The sequence below is a fragment of the Bufo bufo genome, chromosome 8 (genome assembly GCF_905171765.1).
Source record: "Bufo bufo chromosome 8, aBufBuf1.1, whole genome shotgun sequence".
Taxonomy (NCBI): Eukaryota; Metazoa; Chordata; class Amphibia; order Anura; family Bufonidae; genus Bufo; species Bufo bufo.
In genome coordinates, this window is record NC_053396.1 from 31583764 (window position 1) to 31604799 (window position 21036).

General features: G+C 47.3%; 1 protein-coding gene across 4 annotated transcripts in view; it reads left to right on the forward strand.

Moving 5' to 3' along the window:
* Positions 1–21036, forward strand: part of GOLGA1 (golgin A1) — a 799579-nt gene that overhangs the window by 66990 nt on the left and 711553 nt on the right. For all 4 annotated transcript variants that reach the window (XR_005773994.1, XR_005773995.1, XM_040406051.1 and 1 more), the window contains 7 exons: positions 2158–2310; positions 2475–2570; positions 3636–3725; positions 10655–10757; positions 12872–13032; positions 17639–17791; positions 18458–18517. Coding sequence is in view for 2 of the 4 variants with exons in the window: in XM_040406051.1 (XP_040261985.1) it covers positions 2158–2310; positions 2475–2570; positions 3636–3725; positions 10655–10757; positions 12872–13032; positions 17639–17791; positions 18458–18517 (816 nt within the window). In the remaining 2 variants the exon portion in view is untranslated. The remainder of the gene's footprint in view (positions 1–2157; positions 2311–2474; positions 2571–3635; positions 3726–10654; positions 10758–12871; positions 13033–17638; positions 17792–18457; positions 18518–21036) is intronic.

A 21036-nucleotide genomic window follows, 5' to 3' on the forward strand; every position in this document is an offset into this window, starting at 1 on the left:
CAAATCACAGAGCGATATTTCTTTGTCTTATCTTCTGCTCTACGATTCCAGCACTTAATGTACTTTTTCTTAAAGATAATCTTTTACCAGGTTTACGCTGCCTTATCTTAGGGCATCACCGATGAATGACAAAGGCTTTAAAGAAAAAAAACGAGGTCCCTTACTTTCATTGTGCACTCTTTTTCTATAAATCCACTGGGAGCCAAGTGCTGAAGTCCACTCAGTGTAACGTATGCGCTTAGGAGTCTTCATCATCATGAGTTCTCCCATGGATGAGTGGCCGCTTTCTTCCTGTAAAATGTATAGGAAGGAAGCTGCCAATCAGTGGTGGGGAAGCTGCGGGGCCATGACTACGAGGACCCCTGAGTGTGCGCGTTACATTGAGTGAACTCAGCTCCCACTGGAGCTTCTCAACCAGGATTTTCAGTAAATCACTGCAGACATAAAACTGTAGTCCTTGTACTGTAATCAGGATCTCTGTCACCGGTTTGTGCTTCCCGCAGATATGATGTCACTTCCAAAAAATATATCTCAGCTGTCGTAGAAAAAAAATCCCTAAGTAAAACTTTTAAAGCCACCTTAAAGGTGCCGCCGATTACCCCATGAATGAGCGAAATGCTTCTTCGCATCGTTGGTGCGGTCATCTAAATTATTGTTTGTTGGCAGCAGATAGTGCCGTCTAAACAGCACTCTGCTGCCAACAAACGAGGATTCTGTATGGGGACGAGCGATGGCATTAGCGACTGCTCCTCCCCGTATTGTGCAGCGGTCTCCTTCACTGACGAGTAGGTAATTGCTGGGAAGAAACGATTCTTTCCTGACAATCGTCTGCCCCATCGAGCAGTGTAAATGGGCCTTAAATGTAGTACATACTTATCAATGCTAATTATTACTCACGCTTCACGCTGTAGTGGAATTATTAGGTCTGGTCTGTCTAATCGCTAGAACAAAGTGAAAGACTTGAGTTGCTCTTTTTGGCTCCATTCTGGTTTGTCCACATCCCCTGGTTAAATGGGCTGTCCGGGTTCGGAGCTGATCCTTGACTTGACCCCCTTTTCCCCATTCAGCCCCTCTGAGTTGAGCATCTGAACTTTTCTTGCTCTGATGACAGCGAAGGGCAAGGGCTTTTTCTTCCGGTGATGTACTGGGCTATACTAGGAGGCTTCCGCTATATATACTTACTAGCCTGCATACCACTGTCTAACAAGGAGAGGATTGAAGAGAGCCTTATGTCATATATATATTTTTTTTTTAAGACCGTCATGAATTAAACATTGGACCCCTTTTGCTTAAAGAGGACCTTTCACTGGAATAAAAAAATCTAAACTAACTATACAGACATGGAGAGCGGCGCCCAGGGATCTCCCTGCACTTACTATTATCCCTGGGCGCCGCTCCGTTCTCCCGGTATAGGCTCCGGTATCTTCATATGTTTGGCTCAACTGGGTGGAGCCTGCCGGCGTCTCCTTCTCCCAGGCTGTAGCGCTGGCCAATCGCAGCGCTCAGCTCATAGCCTGAGAAAAAAAAAAACCTCTCAGGCTATGAGCTGAGCGCTGCGATTGGCCAGCGCTACAGCCTGGGAGAAGGAGACGCCGGCTGGCTCCACCCAGTTGAGCCGAACATATGAAGATACCGGAGCCTATACCGGGAGAACGGAGCGGCGCCCAGGGATAATAGTAAGTGCAGGGAGATCCCTGGGCGCCGCTCGCCATGTCTGTATAGTTAGTTTTACATTTTTTATTCTAGTGAAAGGTCTTCTTTAAATGTGTATTGCCAGAATGACAGTGTATCACTCATGCGCAAGACCAGTGGAGCTCGGCTATTGATGGCGGTCCGATATAGTTTGAATTAAGTTGTCAGTCCCCACAATCAACTACTGCTCCACAAGTGGCAAACATGGGACCCCTATTCTCATGCTTAGGGGGGGGGGGGGGGGGGTGGTTCCAAATGTTTGATCCCCACTGATCAGACACGTAGCACCTATCCGGATAGGGAATAAGTTGCCATTCTGGTGCAATCCCTTTAAGGACATGGAAAAATCATTGTTTAGAAATCACCATCCAGATGTTATTTATACTGAAAAATAGGAAATTTGTAAATGTGTAATAATGTGGTTGTAATACCTATAATCTATCTTTTATGTTTCCTCATGCCTAGCAATCAGAGCTGAAATCTGAGAGCGATAAATTAACACATCAGCTGCAGAGTGTGAGACAGCAATGTGCGGAGAAGGTGGGTCGACTAGAAGCCCAGGTCTCTGCCCTGGAGAGTGCTCGAGAAATTGATAGGACATCAGCACAGCACAATATTGTAAGCATGGTGGCCTCTGGTCTAATATTAGAAAATTATTCTGTGCAAACATATTTGCTAATCGTCTAATGCATTTTGTGTGGTTTATTTTTCTGATCATTTGTGAGCCGTCTGGAATCATTTCCGCTGACCAGTGGATTCTGACCATTTTTATCTTCATACAGAGTCTTTTGGAACAAGAAAAGGAGTCTTTACAGGAAAGAAATAAAGATCTGGAAGCTGCTCTCAAAAAGCTGGAAGCCGATCAGGAGAAGATGAAGGTATGTGCCAACTGCATGTGCAAACTGTATGAAGCATGTACAAACTTCATTGTGTGAAACAGGGAAGCAGGTAAGTACATAGTGCAGCACCAACAAAAGAAACGGCGAATCAGGAGGCCACAATGCATACTTAATGGAGCATTTAAAGGCTGCGTACACCTTCGGAGGCAATTTTTGTTTACGATTGCATTTTTCTCATTTTTGGCTATAAATCATATTTTCAATTGACCTTTATTAAAAATATTGAGCCGTTCTGTCACAAAGGGTCGACAGTTTTTCTAACTGTGTGACTTACTTTCACTTCACTTCATCTAATAAACCTGATCTCTAAACTACTAAGAGGTTATAAACACTTAGAAGATAGATAGAACTGAGCTATAATGAGTGTTTATAATGTCAGAGAGCAGAGATAAGGAGCCCATCAGCTCCCCAAATGACGGAAAAGACAGAAAATCCAGAGGCTGCTACTACAGCATCTCAGCCCTGTACAAAAAAAAAGGCTCCATATTTTTTTTTAAACACTAATTGAAAACATGATTTTAAGCTCAAAATGAGTACAATGCAATAATAATAACAATCACTGTATGTCATTCACATGGCCTAGTTGCAGCTCAGCCCCATTCAAGTCAATAGGGCTGAGCTTGCAATACCAAGCATTACCACTATACAATGTATGGCGCTGTGCTTGGAAAGATGCTGGGAGCCGGCTGCGCTCACCAGAGCTCCGATCCCTGACTTGGACCCTCGCCGGTGAGATAATGATGATCTGAGGATATTTCATCATTAGCAATACCTGGATAACCCCTTTAAAGAGGTTGAAAGCATGAGAGGGTACCCACTATCCCAGTAAGCGCCCTCCAGGGATGAAAATCCATGCAGTTTTTTGCCAGCCTTCATCAAGAGGGGATAGGAGTAAGCGTTTGTTAATGTACAATCATCACCTCTAGTTACACTGTCCATGTAAGTCCGTAGGGATCCATGTATCTAACTAGTGAATGAGAAAAACAATATATCCAACCATTCATTGCAGTTACATAACAACTCTGATTTACATTCTCATTGCAGGAGGAGCTGAGTAGTAGAGAGACTGTGAGCGTTGAGATTGCCAAAGCTTTGGAGGAAACACGGAAGCAGAAAGAAGATCTTCAGCAACAGGTATGTGATGACAAACGTGGGGAACAGAACTTCTATGCAGTCAAGTCACATTATTATGACCATCGGCTAATATCCAGAGTAAAAAATAAAAGAATATTAGGGCACACCACCACTTGGTTCCACAAGGAGGATTAATAGAACAATATATTTATTTAAATGTCGTGATATACAGTATCTATATAAAACATAAATTGGATAGCTAAAACTTATACATTAAAAAATTCATAAAAAGTATAAAAACTTAAATACAGTAATAAGATTTGATAATTCTCAGTATTTTAGCCAGAGCTCCAGGGTCTGTATGTGATAGAGGTATCGTCTCTCCAATGGGTTAATTAACCCAGTCAATGTCCCGATAAATATTGCTTAAATAATGAAGAAGATCAATCTAGTATTTAGATACAGTCTTAGAGATAGTCACTTGTATCTTTGTAAATTAATAGCCGCTTCGTATGTTCAGTATGTTACCGCTAAATGTCACTGCCTATTTGCAGAAATAAATAAACCGGAGCTGTCTTACTCACTGTTTTGAATGGAGTAGTGCCGGTTTTTGTTGCATCATTCGTGGCGTCCCACGTGTAATGGAGTTATTTGCAGGCTGCGGTATAGTTGCGGTTTGGTTTCCAAAGGACTTGTGAAGGTCTTCTCTGCAGGATTCGGGATCTTCGGTGGTCGTGTATAGCTGTACTGTCTTGGTGGTTACCTGATAGTATATTTTTTTTCTGCGCTGTTGATTTATTTCACGCAGGGTTAGGTTTCACCAGGAAAGATCTCACCTAATGGATGCAGGTGTCCAGCTTTTTGAGAACGAATATTCACCGATCCCTCTCCTCCTTCTTGACTTTAAGCGCTTTTGATCCTCCGGTTCTGTACTTTATTTCATGGGATTTCTAATTACCATTACCATACGCGTTTCGGAGTGGGCTACAACTCCTTCCTCAGTGGCCACTGAGGAAGGAGTTGGTTGTCACAGGTATCTGTAGCCATGCTGACTGCAGTGCATCCCACAGCTGCTGGAGGGTGCGTGGGGGAGAATCCATAGAGCGACCACGACGATTGAGGTGGTCCCACAGGTGCTCAGTCTGGGGAATTAGGGGGCCAGGGCAGTACTCTGGGTCATGCTCTAGCCCTGTGACATGTCACATTATCATGCTGGAAGATCCCATCTGCCCCAGGGAAGACAATCAGCATGTAGGGGTGTATGTGATCTGTAAGGATGGATTCATACCAAAATCAATTGAGAATGCCTTCCACATGGATAAGTGAGCCCAGAAAATGCCACGAAAGCATCCCCTAGACCAGGCATGCTCAACCTGCGGCCCTCCAGCTGTTGCAAAACTACAACTCCCAGTATGCCTGAACATCCTACAGCTACAGTATCAGCTTACAGCAGGGCATGGTGGGAGTTGTAGCTTTACAACAGCTAGAGGGCCGCAGGTTGGACATCCCTGCCCTAGACCAGGGCTGGCCAACTTGTGGCTCTCCAGCTGTTGCAAAACTACAACTCCCACCATGCCCTGCTGTAGGCTGATAGCTGTAGGCTGTCTGGGCATGCTGGGATTTGTAGTTTTGCAACAGCTGGAGAGCCACAGGTTGGCCATCCCTGCCCTAGACCATAACGCAGCCACCATCAGTTTGTGTTCTTCCAGCAGTGGTTGTACGCTGTTTGTTCTCTAATGTTTCTCATCTGACGCGCCAACGTACATCCGTTCCATAAAGCAGAAAACGTGACTTATCGGAGAAGGCATCCCTCTGCCAATCAGCAGAGGTCCAATTCAGATACTGCCAATTCAGCCTCGTTAGCAGAGGTGCAGTGACCGTCCATCTGCTTTGTAGCCCTATACACAGTAGGATTCGCGGAACTGTTGTTTTAGACACCATTCTGGTAGCCTTTTGGTTCATTCTGGCGGTGTGCTGCTCCACTGTAGCGTCGGTCTGCCCTTGCGCACCTTCGTAGCCGACGTTCACCTTTCACATCAATAGCACGTGGTGCTCCACAGTTTCCACATCACTTATTCACAGTGGTGCCATTCGTCCACTCACCATACACTTTATCAGCAGCACAAGAACAGTTCACTAACTGTGCAGTTTCAGAAATACCGCCACCCGGGGCCCGAAAGCAAAAAGATCGTCTCTTTTACACATGACAGCAACAAGGGCTATGTGTGCAGACAGCCTATCACACACCTTATATACCCACCAAGGCAGGGCCGGCTCCAGGTTCATGTGGGCCCTTGGGCGTTAAAGTCTCAGTGGGCCCCCTTACATAGTGATAACTCTCTGAGTATAGATAATGTAGTAGATATCACCTGCAGCCCTATGTAACAACACAGATAACACAGTACTGGCTATCTGAGTACAGAAAATTTAGTAGTGTTACCTGCAGTCCTATGTAAAACTACAGAGATAACACTAGAGCTGGTAATGTGGTAGTGTTACCTGCAGTCCTATGTAAAACCACAGACAACACTAGTGTAGACCATGTGGTAGTGTTACCTACGTCCTTAGTGTGCCTCTCCCACGGACTCCATGCTGGTGGCGCTGCCTCCTCTTCCATCCCGTCGGATGCAGCTGCGTCAAGACATAGGAACACTGGGCATGGTGATGGTGACACACAGGGAGAGACACACAGACACACACACACAGAGACAGGGACAGACACATACATATGGACAGACACTTATACGATGGTGAGATCGTCACAGCACCTGCTGTGTATGGGGCAGGCTCACCGCCGCAGTCCGCTCCATACATTGTCTCAGCACCGCATAGTGAGTGGAGCACAACACTGCCTGCATGACCCGGATTCTCAGCGTCCGGGTGCAGGACGATTCCTGAGTCACAGGCGCTTCCTGAGGTTCGCGATAGGAGACTGTCATTACCAGTTCGTCGCCCTCCCGTTCGGGCTGGCAAATGCGCCTCGGGTCTTCACAAAGATTCTGGCCCCTCTTCTAGCCCTGCTCCGTTCCAGAGGCATCTTCCTAATCCCTTATCTGGACGACATCCTTATTAAAGCCCCTTCCTTTGCTCAGGCATCCAACAGCGTACAGATCGCGCTGGAAGCTCTGGCGCGTTTCGGGTGATTGGACAACCTGCCGAAGTCATCTCTGACGCCCTCCAGACAATTGGTCTTCCTGGGTATGCTTCTGGACACGGACACGGCACGGGTTCGACTTCCCCCGGACAAGCGACTGCACAGTTCCGTGAGGAGACTCCTCGACTGCAGACTTCCGTCCATTCGACTCTGGATGAGGACGTTAGGGAAGATGGTCGCCTGTTTCGAGGCGATTCCCTTTGCCCAGTTCCACTCTTGCACGTTCCAGAGAGCGATCCTATCCTCCTGGGACAAATCTTCAGAGAGCCTGGACTATCCCATCCGCCTCTCTCCTCAGGTGAGGTCGTCCTTTTCTTGGTGGCTGTCGGTACCAGTCCTGGGAAGGTCCTTCCTTCCGGTCTCCTGGACGGTTGTTACCCCGACGCTAGTCTACTGGGTTGGGGAGGAGTGTTCCCTCCCAGGACAGTCCAAGGCACATGGTCTCGGTCGGAGTCCAAGCTCCCGATCAATGTCCTGGAGCTCAGGGCGATTCTTCTGTCCCTCCGGCACTGGACCCACCTCTTGAAGGGTCGCCCAGTAAGAGTCCAGTCGGACAACGACATGGCTGTGGCGTACATCAACCACCAGGGGGGAACACGCAGCCTCGCGGTGATGCAGGAATTTGCCGAGATCTTACAGTGGGCGGAAGCCCATGTACCGGCAATTTACACGATCTTCATTCCGGGGGTAGAGAACTGGACTGCGGATTTCCTCAGCAGGACCACGATAGATCCGAGCGAGTGGTCCCTCCACCCGGACGTATTAGAGGCGATCTGTCTCCGTTGGGGTTGCCCCGACGTGGACTTGATAGCCTCAAGACTCAATCGGAAACTTCCACCCTTTCTTTCCCGAGCAAGGGATCCGGAAGCTTACGGCGCGGACGCTCTGATCTCCTCTTGACAGGGGTTCTCCCTTCTCTATGTGTTTCCCCCCTTTCCCCTCCTGCCCAGGGTTCTACGGAAAATCAGGATGGAGGGCGTTCCGACAATCCTCATCGCCCCAGATTGGCCCCGTCGCGCGTGGTATGCCGACCTCGTTCATTTTCTGGGAGACGTTCCTTGGTCTCTGCCGCTCAGAGACGATTCTATCAGCATTTAAGGTCTCTTCGTTTGACGACGTGGCCATTGAAACCGCCATTCTAAAGCGAAGAAGTTTTTCGGTGGATGTTATCCGCAGTATGATTCAGGCTAGGAAGCCTGCTTCTTCCAGGATCTATTACAGGACCTGGAGGTCCTTCCTGGGTTTCTGTGACATCTGAAGCATTCCTCCTCTTTGTTTTTCTCTCCCCACGATCCTGTCCTTTCTTCAATCAGGGGCGGACCTTGGTTTGAGCCTTAGCTCTTTAAAGGGTCAGGTCTCGGCGCTTTCTATTTTTTTTTCCAGCGCCCTCTGGCCCCCCTCGGGCCTGTAAAGACCTTTTCTTCAGGGAGTGGCACATACGGTTCCTCCGTACCGTCCTCAGTTGCCGCCTTGGGATCTGAATTTAGTCCTCCTAGCGCTCCAGGCTTCCCCCTTTGAGCCTCTACGGAGATTTCTCTCCGACTCCTGTCCTGGAAGGTGGTTTTCCTTGTGGCTATCACTTCCATCAGACGGGTGTTTGAGTTGACGGCCCTTTCTTGTAGGGAACCCTTCCTGGTTCTTCATAAGAATAAGGCGGTTCTCCGGCCCGTTCCTTCCTTTCTTCCGAAGGTGGTCTCCGACTTCCATATCAACGAGGAGATTGTCCTTCCCTCTCTGTGTCCCTCTCCTTCGCACCCTAAAGAAAGGGAGTTACATCATTTGGATGTTGTCAGAGCTCTAAGGATCTATTTACCATCCTCCGCTCCCTTCCGCCGTACGGATACTCTTTTTGTTATTCCGGAGGGTCCTCACAAGGGATTGGCGGCTTCCAAGGTGACAATCGCACGTTGGATTCGGGCTGCAATTGCGGAGGCTTACCGCGCCCGAAACGGTTCCGCCGTTAGGTGTCACAGCTCACTCCACCAGAGCGGTGGGCGCATCTTGGGCTCGGAGCAATCGCGCTTCGGCTGCACAGTTGTGTATGGCAGCTACTTGGTCCTCCTTACATACCTTCACAAAATTTTATCAGGTGCATACTTAGGCATCGGCGGACGCTTCCTTGGGCCGCCTGGTCTTGCAGGCGGCAATTTCCTAGATGCTTGCAGGGACGATGTTTCCATGGGGTTGTGGTTTTTTCCTCCCTGTGGAATGCTTGTGGACGTCCCACGATTCCTGTGTCCCCCAATAATTATGGGCGAGAAAAGGAGATTTTTGTATAACTTACCAGTAAAATCTCTTCATTAGGGGACACAGCACCCACCCAATATTGTTGTTCGACCACAGTTGTGGCTGTTCTGGTTAGAACCCCGTTGGGCTTTTTGGCATGGCTGGTGTTACATATTTTTCTTGGTTGGCTTGCTTCTCCTACTGCTTGTACACAAACTGAAGCTCTCTCTCCAGGCTGGAGGGGGTATAGCTGCCAGGGGAGGAGCTAACAGCTTTTACTAGTGTCAACGCCTCCTAAAGGACATAGCTATACCACGGTTCCTGTGTCCCCCAATGAAAAGCTAGAAAGAGATTTTACTGGTAAGTTATACAAAAATCTCCTTATTGTGGAGTGTTCTATGTGTAATGTGCATGTAGTAGTGCTCTCTGTGCAATGGCCATGTAGCAGAGCTGTGTGTGTGCAATGGCCATGTAGCATAGCTGTGTGTGTGTAATGGCCATGTAGCAGAGCTGTGTGTGTGTAATGGGCTTGTAGCAGAGCTGTGTGTGTAATGGTCATGTAATAGAGCTGTGTGTGTAATGGCCATGTAGCAGAGCTGTGTGTGTGTAATGGGATTGTAGCAGAGCTACATATCGAGCTTTGTTATTGGTAAGGAGGCTGCTGATTTATCAATTTGGATGGGCTGCCGGACCATTTGCTACGCCACTCTTACACCACTGTGGAGGACGCCTGTCCAGTTGTGGAGCCATCTTCACCAATACTGCTAGTAGCAATGAGGGCACTGGTGGATCTATACTCAATACACAGCAGGAACTGGGCAGTTATAGCCAAAAAATTACAGAATAGTCTCAGGAGCACCGTTTATAGCTCTGTTATGGGGGCACTACATGTGGAATCACCATGTCTGACTCTATAATGGAGCAACTGCATATGGAAGCATTGTGTATGGCAGTGTTATGTGGGCATTGTGTATGGCAGTGTTATGCGGGCATTGTGTATGGCAGTGTTATGTGGGCATTGTGTAGGGCAGTGTTATGCGGGCATTGTGTATGGCAGTGTTATGCGGGCATTGTGTATGGCAGTGTTATGCGGGCATTGTGTGTGGCAGTGTTATGTGGGCATTGTGTAACTAGCTCTGTTATGGTGGCAGTAGTCTTATGTTTAGTGTATGATGCTATTTCTGCACAGAAGACATTATAGAGGACACTGGTAATGGTTTATCTGCCAAAAAATACGCCTCATAACATTATGCGACCTATGCATTAACAATTTTACGGTAATTCATATTAAAGAGGATAACATTTAGTGCGCCCTCTGTTGGCAGGGGATTGGTATACGGTTATCTGCACATTCAGAGTTTGCATTTGATTCGTGGGTAATCTGTATAAAAATCCACCACAGTATAGGGTTGCTTGTGGATTTTTTTTATTTTTTTTCGGTTTGTGACTTCCCTATTGAAGTCAGTGAGGCCAAAATCCACAAATAATATCCAACGGAAATTAACATGTCGCAGATCCAAAGAAACGGCAAGAAAAATCATTTTTCATTTTTTTGTAGTGTGCTGCATAAATAGCCTTTTGGTTGATCTTCTGCCTTTTCTCCTGACAGGTAGTAGATCTGACTGCTGTAATTGAAAGGAACACACAGGAGATATCTCTAAAGAAGGAGGAGCTGGTGAGAAAAGATGAAGAGGCTGCACTACTGAAAGGAGGTAGGGGGAGTTCTCGCCGTATGTATTAGACATAGTCCAGAGTCTCACACTGTTTCTCAGCCAAGAACCCTGCCCTTCCCCCCCAGGCTCGGACCTAGGATATCCTCTATTCTCCTGTTCACCTTCCAGTAATTTCTTTAGTAAGATATTTTGTCAGAAATGGAACAACTTTGCCTTGAGTGATAATCCCAAACTTTATGTAAAAGTTCCCGAACCCTTCTGGCCTCCTCTCTGCTCACCAAGCACAGTGCTGCACATTGTATAGTGGTTGTGCTTGGTATAATGGGGCTGAGCTGCACCTAGGCCATGTGACCAATGAACGTGACGTCACATGTCCTAGGAAAAGCTGGGGGTCAGCGGGGGTCCTGGGTGTTGGACCCCCACTGATCAGATACTGATGACCTATCCAGAGGATAGGTCATCGGCTAAAAAATCTCAAAAACCCCCTTTAAACGTTCTTTTCCTGTAGCAGTCAGCAGCCGAGGGTAGGGGAAGCTCATGAATATTAGGACTCCCTACAGCATGAAGTGTATTAAGCAGAGACCAGCCGTCAGCATGCACTGGGCTACTCGATACTCTTTTTATTTTTAATTTTTTTAAATAAAAATGAATGGGACAGTTCATGTATCAAATCACTGCGAAAAGGTGCACCACCGCAGTGATTTATGTATTTTTATATTTGCATCCAGACATTATCCCATCTTGTGTAGGATGCTTTTGTGGTGCATGTGGTCCGCTGCCGGCATCCTCCATTGTATGCATTTTTGCTGGGGATTGCCGTTAGTAACGGATCACATGCGGAGGAATTGCTCCCCCGGTTATAAACACACCACAGTGTTTGGGGTTTTGAGCATTTCCTCCCATTTAGGCCACTTTATTTCAGTTATTTGACAGTTCATGTAAGTGGCATTTCTCAGGGTCACTGTCAGCAGTTTATGCTGCCCTCAGCACAAAACTTGTGACAGATTCCCTTTAAGTATATGCCATAAAACCACCATTGTTTAATTAATTGGGTGATCAGTGCGTCCTCTGAACGCTATCGTTTTGGAAGGGCGTCCCCCACACCCACCAGTGCATATTCATGGCCAGCTTTGAAAATAGCAGTAGGTTGGTGATGAGGGGATTTTTTGCTTCTTGGAAATTGGAGATTTATGTATATCTCCGTTTTTCATCTCTTTTATTCTATTCCTAGCATGTTTCCCATGTTTCCCATACAACCCGATTTATTCTGTGTATAATTACACCTCTTCCAGTCCTTCATATACCCCAGGACCAACACACAACCCTCGCAGATACTTATATATAAAAATAGTTTACTAATAACATAGAGATGACAAAGCAATGGACATTATACATAGAGATACAGATAACACAATACATAGAGGACACCACCACCCACAGCCACCTCAGTTCCTGTCCACCCTGGATGCTAAGCAAATGTGGCTAATAAGGTGTATGTATATACAGTATATCCAGAGTCCACCAATATACAGTCTACTGGATCTACTCTTCTAACCAACTCACCTCCAGTACCTGACCATTAGTACATGTACATATAGAGACTCATGTATAAACAGCATATAATCTAACTGGTAATATAATTGCAGACTGCTAATATCTATATGTACACATATAAAGTCTACTGGGATATTATAATTATATACATACCCACATACGCACACATATAACTTAGCTTGCTCCTGAAATGCTGTTCATCCCAGGATGTCGTCCAGGAAGAGAAGCCCCCGCCTCACTCCCAACTTTCACCTATATGTTCCTGTGTCCCAGCCCCCCCACCATAGACTCCACCCTGTGACCACCCAAATATCTTCCCCCATCTCTTGGTCAAGAGAATGTAAAAGCAGTTGAAGAACAATGTGCCCTTCCTGCCTTTGATATGCTAACAAGGGACACAATGCTACTGGCCATACTGAATGGGTGAATACCACTGGGTCCAATTATTAGGCATATTTGTGTGGTCATCAGGATGAGGTTCTGGCTGAAAGCCATATTTCCTGTAACAGTTGGAAAAAAATTAATAATTATGGCACTTAAACTTGGAATCATTATTCTTCACCATCTATAATAAGTCTTTTCATTACCTCAACCCACAGATTATGATGCCATTGTATTAAAAATGCAGCAGCTGCAGTCTGAACTGGAAACGTATAAAACTAAAGCAGCTCAGAGCGAGGAGTCTGCTGAGAAACACGTAAGAGATGTCGGCCTGCAGCTGCAGGAACAAAAAGAGGCTCTGCAGGCAAGTGAGACGCAGGTAAGAAGGGATTTGTTGCCTGACCTCATTTTACAGCTCACTGATCCAAATTTCTGAGATATATAATATAAAATACCGTATTTTTCACTTTATAAGACGCACCTGGTGATAAGACGCACCCCAGATTTTAGAGTAGGAAAATAAGAAAAAAAATATTTTTCATCAGACCTCATATCAGCCCACTCAGAGCCTTATCAGACCTCAGATCAGCCCATCAGATCCCCATCAGGCCTCAGATTAGCCCATCAGTACCCCCAATCAGACCTCGGATCAGCCCATCAGTACCCCCAGACCTCGGATCAGCCCATCAGTACCCCCAGACCTCGGATCAGCCCATCAGTACCCCCAGACCTCGGATCAGCCCATCAGTACCCCCAGACCTCGGATCAGCCCATCAGTACCCCCAGACCTCGGATCAGCCCATCAGTGATAAAAAATCATCTTACCTGTCCTGCGCAGCGGCTCCTCTTCAGCTGTCGCGCTCCCATCTTCCGGCGGCCGACCGACATGCCCAGCGTTCGGCCGTGGCTCAAATTTAGGGCCCGGCTTCACGGCCGGGCAGGCCGTATGTGATTCCTCCCTCTGAGAGGAAGGGGCGGAGCTTCGTTTCCTGCCACCGTAGCGGGTGGTTTCTTCCCGCGCTTCTGTTGCTGCAGCCGCGTCTCAGGGGGAGCATAGGACCTGGGTAGCCTCTGTTTGCTGGTAGGACGTTTCTTTACTCCCTCCCCAGCCTTCAGTCGGTCATTTAGGCTGATTCAGCCATGTCTGAACCCACCAATGACCCCCGCCTGCCTATTGTTACGCACTTTGCATGTACTTTATGCATTCTGAAATTCCCTTTGCGGTCAGTCGGACCCTGTATGCTCCGCATGCTCTCAGTCTGGGGTAACAGTGCCCCCCCCCCCCCCAGCCTATGCAACCGCATGACCGCTCTGATTCAGTGGAACCGGGCTGGGCGCGTTCCCTATCCCGGGCGGTGGAGGACCTCGCTAAAATATCCCAATCCACTCTATCACTTATGGGTCGCTTGGTTGATAAGTCCCCACCAGAGCAGTCCTCACTTTGCTTGGGCAAAGCCCTTAGGAGCAGGTCGTCTCAGAAGCGGACCAGAGCAGTCTGCAATTCCTCCTCTGACGTCTTTGCTTCCCCACCCCCCCTGGAGTCACGCTCAGGGAGGTCCTGTCCGAAGGGGAGATTGGTGATTCACTATCTGACATGTATTCGGAATTATCTTCTAAGATTGCTTCCATGGTGGATAGCCTAGTAATGGCAGTCCGGGACACCTTCCAGGTGCAAGACGACCCTCCCTCCAATAGCCAGGGAGTGTCCTTTCTCCGCTCCAGGCAAACTCCAAAAGTGTTTCCCTTGCATGACGACTTTTCTGTGGTCATTGCTAAGGCCTGGGACCACCCAGATTGTCGCTTTGCCCCGCCTAATCGACTTGATTTACTATATCCCTTCCCAACTGAGTCCGTGACTAAAGGTGGATCCTCCGGTTACACGTCTGGCCAAAAACACCGCCATTCCGGTAGCCTCCTCCCTCCAGGATCCAGTAGACCATCGGATGGAGACAGTGTCTAAGTCCCTGTTTGCAGCAAGTGGCATAGCTCTGTGTCCCATTTTCGCCTCCGCTTTGGCAGCTAAGGCGGTCTCTGAATGGGCGCTCCGTTTGCATCAGGGTCTGGCGATGGGTCTCCCCCTAGCGGAGCTCCAGTCCCAAGCTCTTCAGATTGCTCAGGCAGGGAAGTACCTTTTGTGAGGCTTCCTTGGACGCGGGTACTTTAGTTGCCCGCTCTTCCGCCCTCGCCATCGCCCTGCAGCGTGAGCTCTGGCTCAAGGTATGGCCGGCGGATGCCTCTTCCAAACTCTCCCTTTCAGGCCTGCCGTTTTCTGGGTCCCGTTTGTTCAGTACCCGGCTGGATGAGGTAATCTCAGAGGCCACGGGCGGGAAGAGTACTCCCCTTCCCCAGAGTAACTCCAAGTGCACCCCTCGCGCTAGGTCCTCGTTTTTAAGGGGACATTCCTTTCGCCGCACCTCTGGTACGCGGCCAGCTTCAGGGGTGTCTCCTGCTGCCACTGCACAGGAACAAAAGAAAAGGCTGTTCTTTAAGTCTCAATCGGCCTGGAGGCCAAAGGCTCAATGCTCCCGTTCCTCGGCCACTAAACAGGCCTCGCGGGTGGGGGCAGTCTGCTCCTTTATCAGGCGGGCCCACATCTCAGACGCATGGGCACTCGAGGTAATCACATCAGGTTACAAGATCGAGTTTACCTCCCCTCCCCCTGAGCGCTTCTTCCGTTCTTAAGTACCCAAGGAGGCAAAAAGGGCCTCTGCCTTGTTCCAGGCAATTCATTCCCTCCTAGCTCGAGGAGTGATCTCCCCGGTCCCTCGAACGGAACAATTTACAGGGTTTTATTCAAACCTGTTTCTGGTTCCGAAGAAAGAGGGTTCTGTCCGGCCAATTTTGGAGCTCAAATTGTTGAACCGGTTCCTCCGGGTTCAACACTTCCGGATGGAGTCCGTTCGCTCCGTCATTGCTTCACTGGACCAGGGAGAATTCCTTTCCTCCATAGACATTCAGGACGCATACCTACACGTCTCCATAGCCCCGGCACACCAGCGCTTTTTCCGTTTCGCTTTAGGGCCCCATCACTTCCAGTTTGTTGCCCTCTCCTTTGGGCTGGCAACAGCACCGCGAGTCTTCACCAAGATCCTCGCTCCCCTACTTGCCCTGCTTCGTTTCAGGGGCATCACCTTGATTCCTTACCTAGACGACATTCTGGTCAAGGCGGCAACCTTGGCTCAGAACGAGGCCAGTCTTCGTATCACCTTGGATACCCTCACTCAGTTCGGTTGGCTGGTGAATTTCCAGAAGTCCTCCCTGGCCCCTGCCAGACGACTCACGTTCCTGGGGATGACACTGGACATGGAGAAGGCGTTGATCCGCCTCCCTGTGGACAAGCAGCTGGCACTCCAGCGGTCAGTTCGTCTGCTTCTCCATCACAAACGCCCATCTATCCGTTGCAGTATGCAAGTCTTGTGGGCTATGGTCGCTTCCTTTGAGGCGATTCCATTTGCACAATTTGATTCCCGTCTGCTCCAACTAGCGATCCTGACTCGTTGGGACCAATCTCCAGAGTCCCTGGACCGTCACATTGTTCTGCCCACACAGGTGCGTCTAGCTCTCAGGTGGTGGCTCCGGACCCCGACTTTGCAGTCGGGGAAGTCTTTTCTCCCACTCTCGTGGACAATCATTACCACCGACGCCAGCCTTCAAGGATGGGGAGGAGTCTTCCCTCCAAGGAAAGTCCAGGGCTTATGGTCTCAATCGGAGTCTAAACTGCCAATCAACATCTTGGAACTCCGGGCCATTCGTCTCTCCCGTCTCCATTGGGCTCCTCTTCTAAAGGGCCAGCCAATACGGATTCAATCCGACAATGCCACGGCTGTGGCTTATATCAACCACCAGGGGGGTACCTGCAGGCCTGCATTGATGAGGGAGTCTGCAAAAATCCTGAGGTGGGCGGAGTTACATGTCCCAGCTCTTTCAGCAGTGTTCATTCTGGGAGTGGACAACTGGGCAGCGGATTTCCTCAGCCGGACGACTCTGGACCCGGGGGAATGGTCCCTGCACCCGGAGGTGTTCGAATAGATCTGTCTCTGGTGGCGTCGTCCTGAGGTGGACTTGATGGCGTCTAGGTTCAACCACAAGCTTCCTACCTTCTTCTCTTGCACAAGAGATCCCAAGGCATGTGCCGCAGACTCTCTGGTAGCGCAGTGGGACGGGTTCTCTCTAGTGTGTGTTCCCTCCTCTCCCTCTCCTGCCGCGTGTTTTACTCTGGATCAAGACGGAGGGCGTCCAGGTGATCCTCATCGCCCCAGACTGGCCTCGTTGGGCGTGGTACTCCGACGTCGTCCTCCTCCTAGGAGACTCACCGTGGCCCCTTCCACTCAGGGTCAATCTGCTCTTTCAGGGACCTGCCTTCCATCAGCATTTAGATTCGCTACGTTTGACGGCGTGGCTGTTGAAACTGCCATTTTAAAACAGCGAGGTTTATTCACACCATGATCAGAGCCAGGAAACCAGCCTCATCCAAAATTTACTACAGGACTTGGAGGTCCTATCGGGGCTTGTTCGAGAAACGTAATCTCCCTCCACTACGAAGTTATGAATGAATTGCTATTAGCCTTCAGTAAGGGTACAGAGGGGAGGTAACCAGTTGGGGGGGGGGGGGGGGGTGTACCTTCACAGTCTGAAAATGGCAGCACTGATTGGATAAAGTGAGTCTGTGCAGGTACACCCCCCCAACTAGCAATTCATTCATAACTTTTTATAGAAATAATAAAGGAATGGCACAACATACAGACATAAGAATAGATGCTCCAGAATTGTTATTACATAGGGGAATGCATGAAGCTATCAAAACAATGACATGAGTCTGTGCATGCTTAATAATTTGGCTTTAAGGATATTACATTTGAGGCCCTGGTACGCTACCAGTTTGGCGTTAGTTGGTGTAGGATAAATCTAATAATTGTGCAGTTGTGATTTCTGTCTTTATATGATCAGATCTCAATAAAAAAATAAAAAAATTCTTCTTATTCCAGGTGTCCTCGCTCCAACAAGAAGTGTCCACTCTTCATGAACGTTTGCATGGAACCCATACTCAGGAGCCTAATGGAGCGGTGACAGTGGGTGACATTGCACAGCTCCAGAAGGAGAACAGGGAAATGGAGCAACAGATTGTTGAAAAAAATAAGGTAATAGGGAAAATGTCCATGAAAAATGACTTATGCTGAGTATATTCAGGGAGAGGTGACCACTATCACACAGTTTACATGGTTATATTACAGTAGCTACCCATGGATAACTGATGTACTTGAGCAAAGTGGATGCATACTATGCATGGGGGGGGGGGGGCGTTAGCCACAACAAAATGTTATGATCTAAATAGTTAATCGAAAATCTATGGGGAACCTCCAAAGAGACGTATCCCCATAGACTTTCATATGAATAATTTATTATTTTCTGCAGCTGACTGCTGTGGGAGTCTGGAAATCTGTTCTGTGGAGAGAGGGAGCAGGGATCTGTAGCTTCCCACTCATGATTGTCCTTGCAAAAAGTGTGGATTTGTGAGATATTGGGGCAGATTTGTCAATACAAATGAACTGTATGTGCAGCAGATTACCAACTAGGAAAGTGATGGAAACAACCCCAGGCGCCCTTCTAAGACATTGGTGTGCGACCTGCTGATAAAAAGTCAGAATTCTATGCAAATCTAGAGGTGTCTCTGAAGCCCCACTATAGGGGTTTGACCCTCAAAAACATATTCCATCATGTATTAATGCCCGAAAAACTAGCTTTAACACATTCCAATATCCTCTTCTGTTTATGTGAAGTCTTCATTTTGACTTCTTTATTCCCAGACTATAAAACAACTCCAGCAGCGAATGGCAGAACTGAAGAAGACTTTGCAGAAAGAGCTGGTGAGTTGGTGGACTGAAGAACCGAAATGTTAGGCCAGTATCTGACTGCTGTAATATGGCGGCACTTTAGCCTCAGTATTCCAGATTTAACACATGTACCTCCTAGGGTTGATGTCCAGGACTTGCAGACATAAGGGAATTTAAAATATAGCTGATTACACTAGCCTTGCTGTGTGTGCATTACATGTATTACGTTACCACATTTTTCTCAGGTATATTCCCATCTCATAAAGTTATGACAAATCACTGAGTGAGGTTATCATTTCATGATCAGTTGGGGGTCTAACCAAAAATAGAGGGGCCACAGCACTGGTGTATCATTGTGTCCCCTTTGCGACCCTGCTTCATGGAACTGCGGGCAGCTTCATTCACTTATGGAGCTGTGCTGCAGTTCCTGTGTACACTGGGTGCTTGGGACACATGCTGTGCATAGAAAGACTGTGAAGGTGCCACAGTGCTGAATCAGTGCTGTGAGACCCCTTTATTCTCAAGATCGGTGGGAGTAGTCATAGGTTATTGGTAGGTAGCTATATGTCAACATATCACTAGAGGAGAAGTCCCATAGTGCCCCGTGAGACTGCTGAGTACAGTGCTCATACGATCTACAGCCATGCCATATAAGTGAACACATGTGCACCACCTCTTCATTCTCATGGGGCACTCAACGACTTCCATTCTTGTCACCACAGCATCCTGCCACCTACTTATCAGACACTTTCCTGAGGATAAGTAATCTTACTGGGAAATCCCCTTACCCACCTATCTGTTTTGCCCGAGTCCAGCTTGGGCAGTGGGAAATTGGGGTGGGGGGGTCTGATTTAGCTGCTCATACCTCCTGATGGATAGCAGATAGAGACGTTCCAGGCTTTCATACAAGACCAAAATGACAGCATTAGCACAACAGAAGCAGGAGATATCACTGTTAGAAATCAAGTGGGGAATAAATGCGCTAAAACTGCTTTTACTTTCAATTTCAGCTCCATTCACTGCATCCTGATTTCCAACAGTGATATTTTCCCATGTAGTGAAGATAATGCTGTGATTTTGGTATTGTTTGAAAGCTGGGAATATTTCAAACAATACAAAGTCCATATCTCTAGCTCTTAACAATCCAGAGATTTGAGCAGCTAAAGCAGCCTCTCCCCCCTCCCCTTCAGTGAATGCCGAAAATTCATTCCATAACAATGTTAAAATTGCATTTTTTTTTATCTTTCTCCCTAAAAATAAATTAATAACATTTCTTTTGTATATTATATATACCCCAAAATGGTTCCTAAAAAAACAACTAATCCTGCAAAATAAAAATTTTTAGAAGAAAAAACATTTCCCCCCTTCCTGCTGAAACACGAAGGGGGAAAATGTTACTAGTCCTTAAGGCTAAAATTAATTGTCACTAATGGGTTAAAAATGCAATTGTGTCCCCTGAGACACTTATTAAAAATCTACAATAAAAGAAAGTGACATTTTTGGGAGAGTTTTTCCAATTTTAATGTGACTGTCCCATGAAGAACAGGGAAATGGCCATAAGTCTACACATATTCCAGCAACTTTTGATCTGTTCTAATGACTGAGAGCAGCGGCCTGCACTTAATTATTTCCTTTTGATCATTATAATGTGGAGTCATTGCCCATAGCAACCATTCATTTTCTAATAGGTCTGTGGAAAATAAGAGTTGAAATCTGATTGTTTGCTATGGGCAATTCCTCCACTTTTGCGCTACTGTTTGTGGACCTTCCACACATTGAAGTTCCAAAACGGCATATTTTGCTTCCAGTCCCACCTCTGTCATGTTGGAGGCTGTGACCCAGCTATGTATTTAAAAGATTAAAATACTGTGCGTACAATAAGGCCTCATGCACACAACCGTATGTATTAAGCGGTCTGCAAAACGCAGATCCGTAAAATACGGATGATTTTTGTGTTGCGTCCCGTGGTCCACATTTTGAGTCCAAGTATAGGACATGATTAGGGATGAGCGAATAGCCTTCAGATGAAACATCCGAAGTCTATTTGCATAAAACTTCGTTCTCATTCTACCACATTGTACCGAACCCGAATTCAGGAAATTATTTTTTACAGTACAAATTAATTTATGAAGTTATTGAAGCAATAACTTCGGCTCATCGGAGCCAATACATTCTAATACTGTACGGAGCTCCTGCTCTGTACATTATTATAACAAAGTTTTAGAATAAGTCGTTTTTATTGGTGTTTTGAAGGGACAAAAGAGTCAGAGACCACAACATCTTGATGCATGACAATGTATGCCTATACAATAGGCTTGCTCATAGAACGACATTATACATAGGTAGTTTGCATAGTGAAAGTAGGGTAGTATAAGACCCGTCACACATAGACAATAACAATAAAAAGGTAAGGAGGAAGGGAAAGAGGGGTAAAGAGGTAGTAGTTGTCGTAATTAAATATGATTGAGGAGCGAGTGTCCATCTGATTTCAGTCATTCCACTCCTGTCTTTGGTAGATGGAGCATCTCCGAACGTCAGGGGGAATAGTTGGG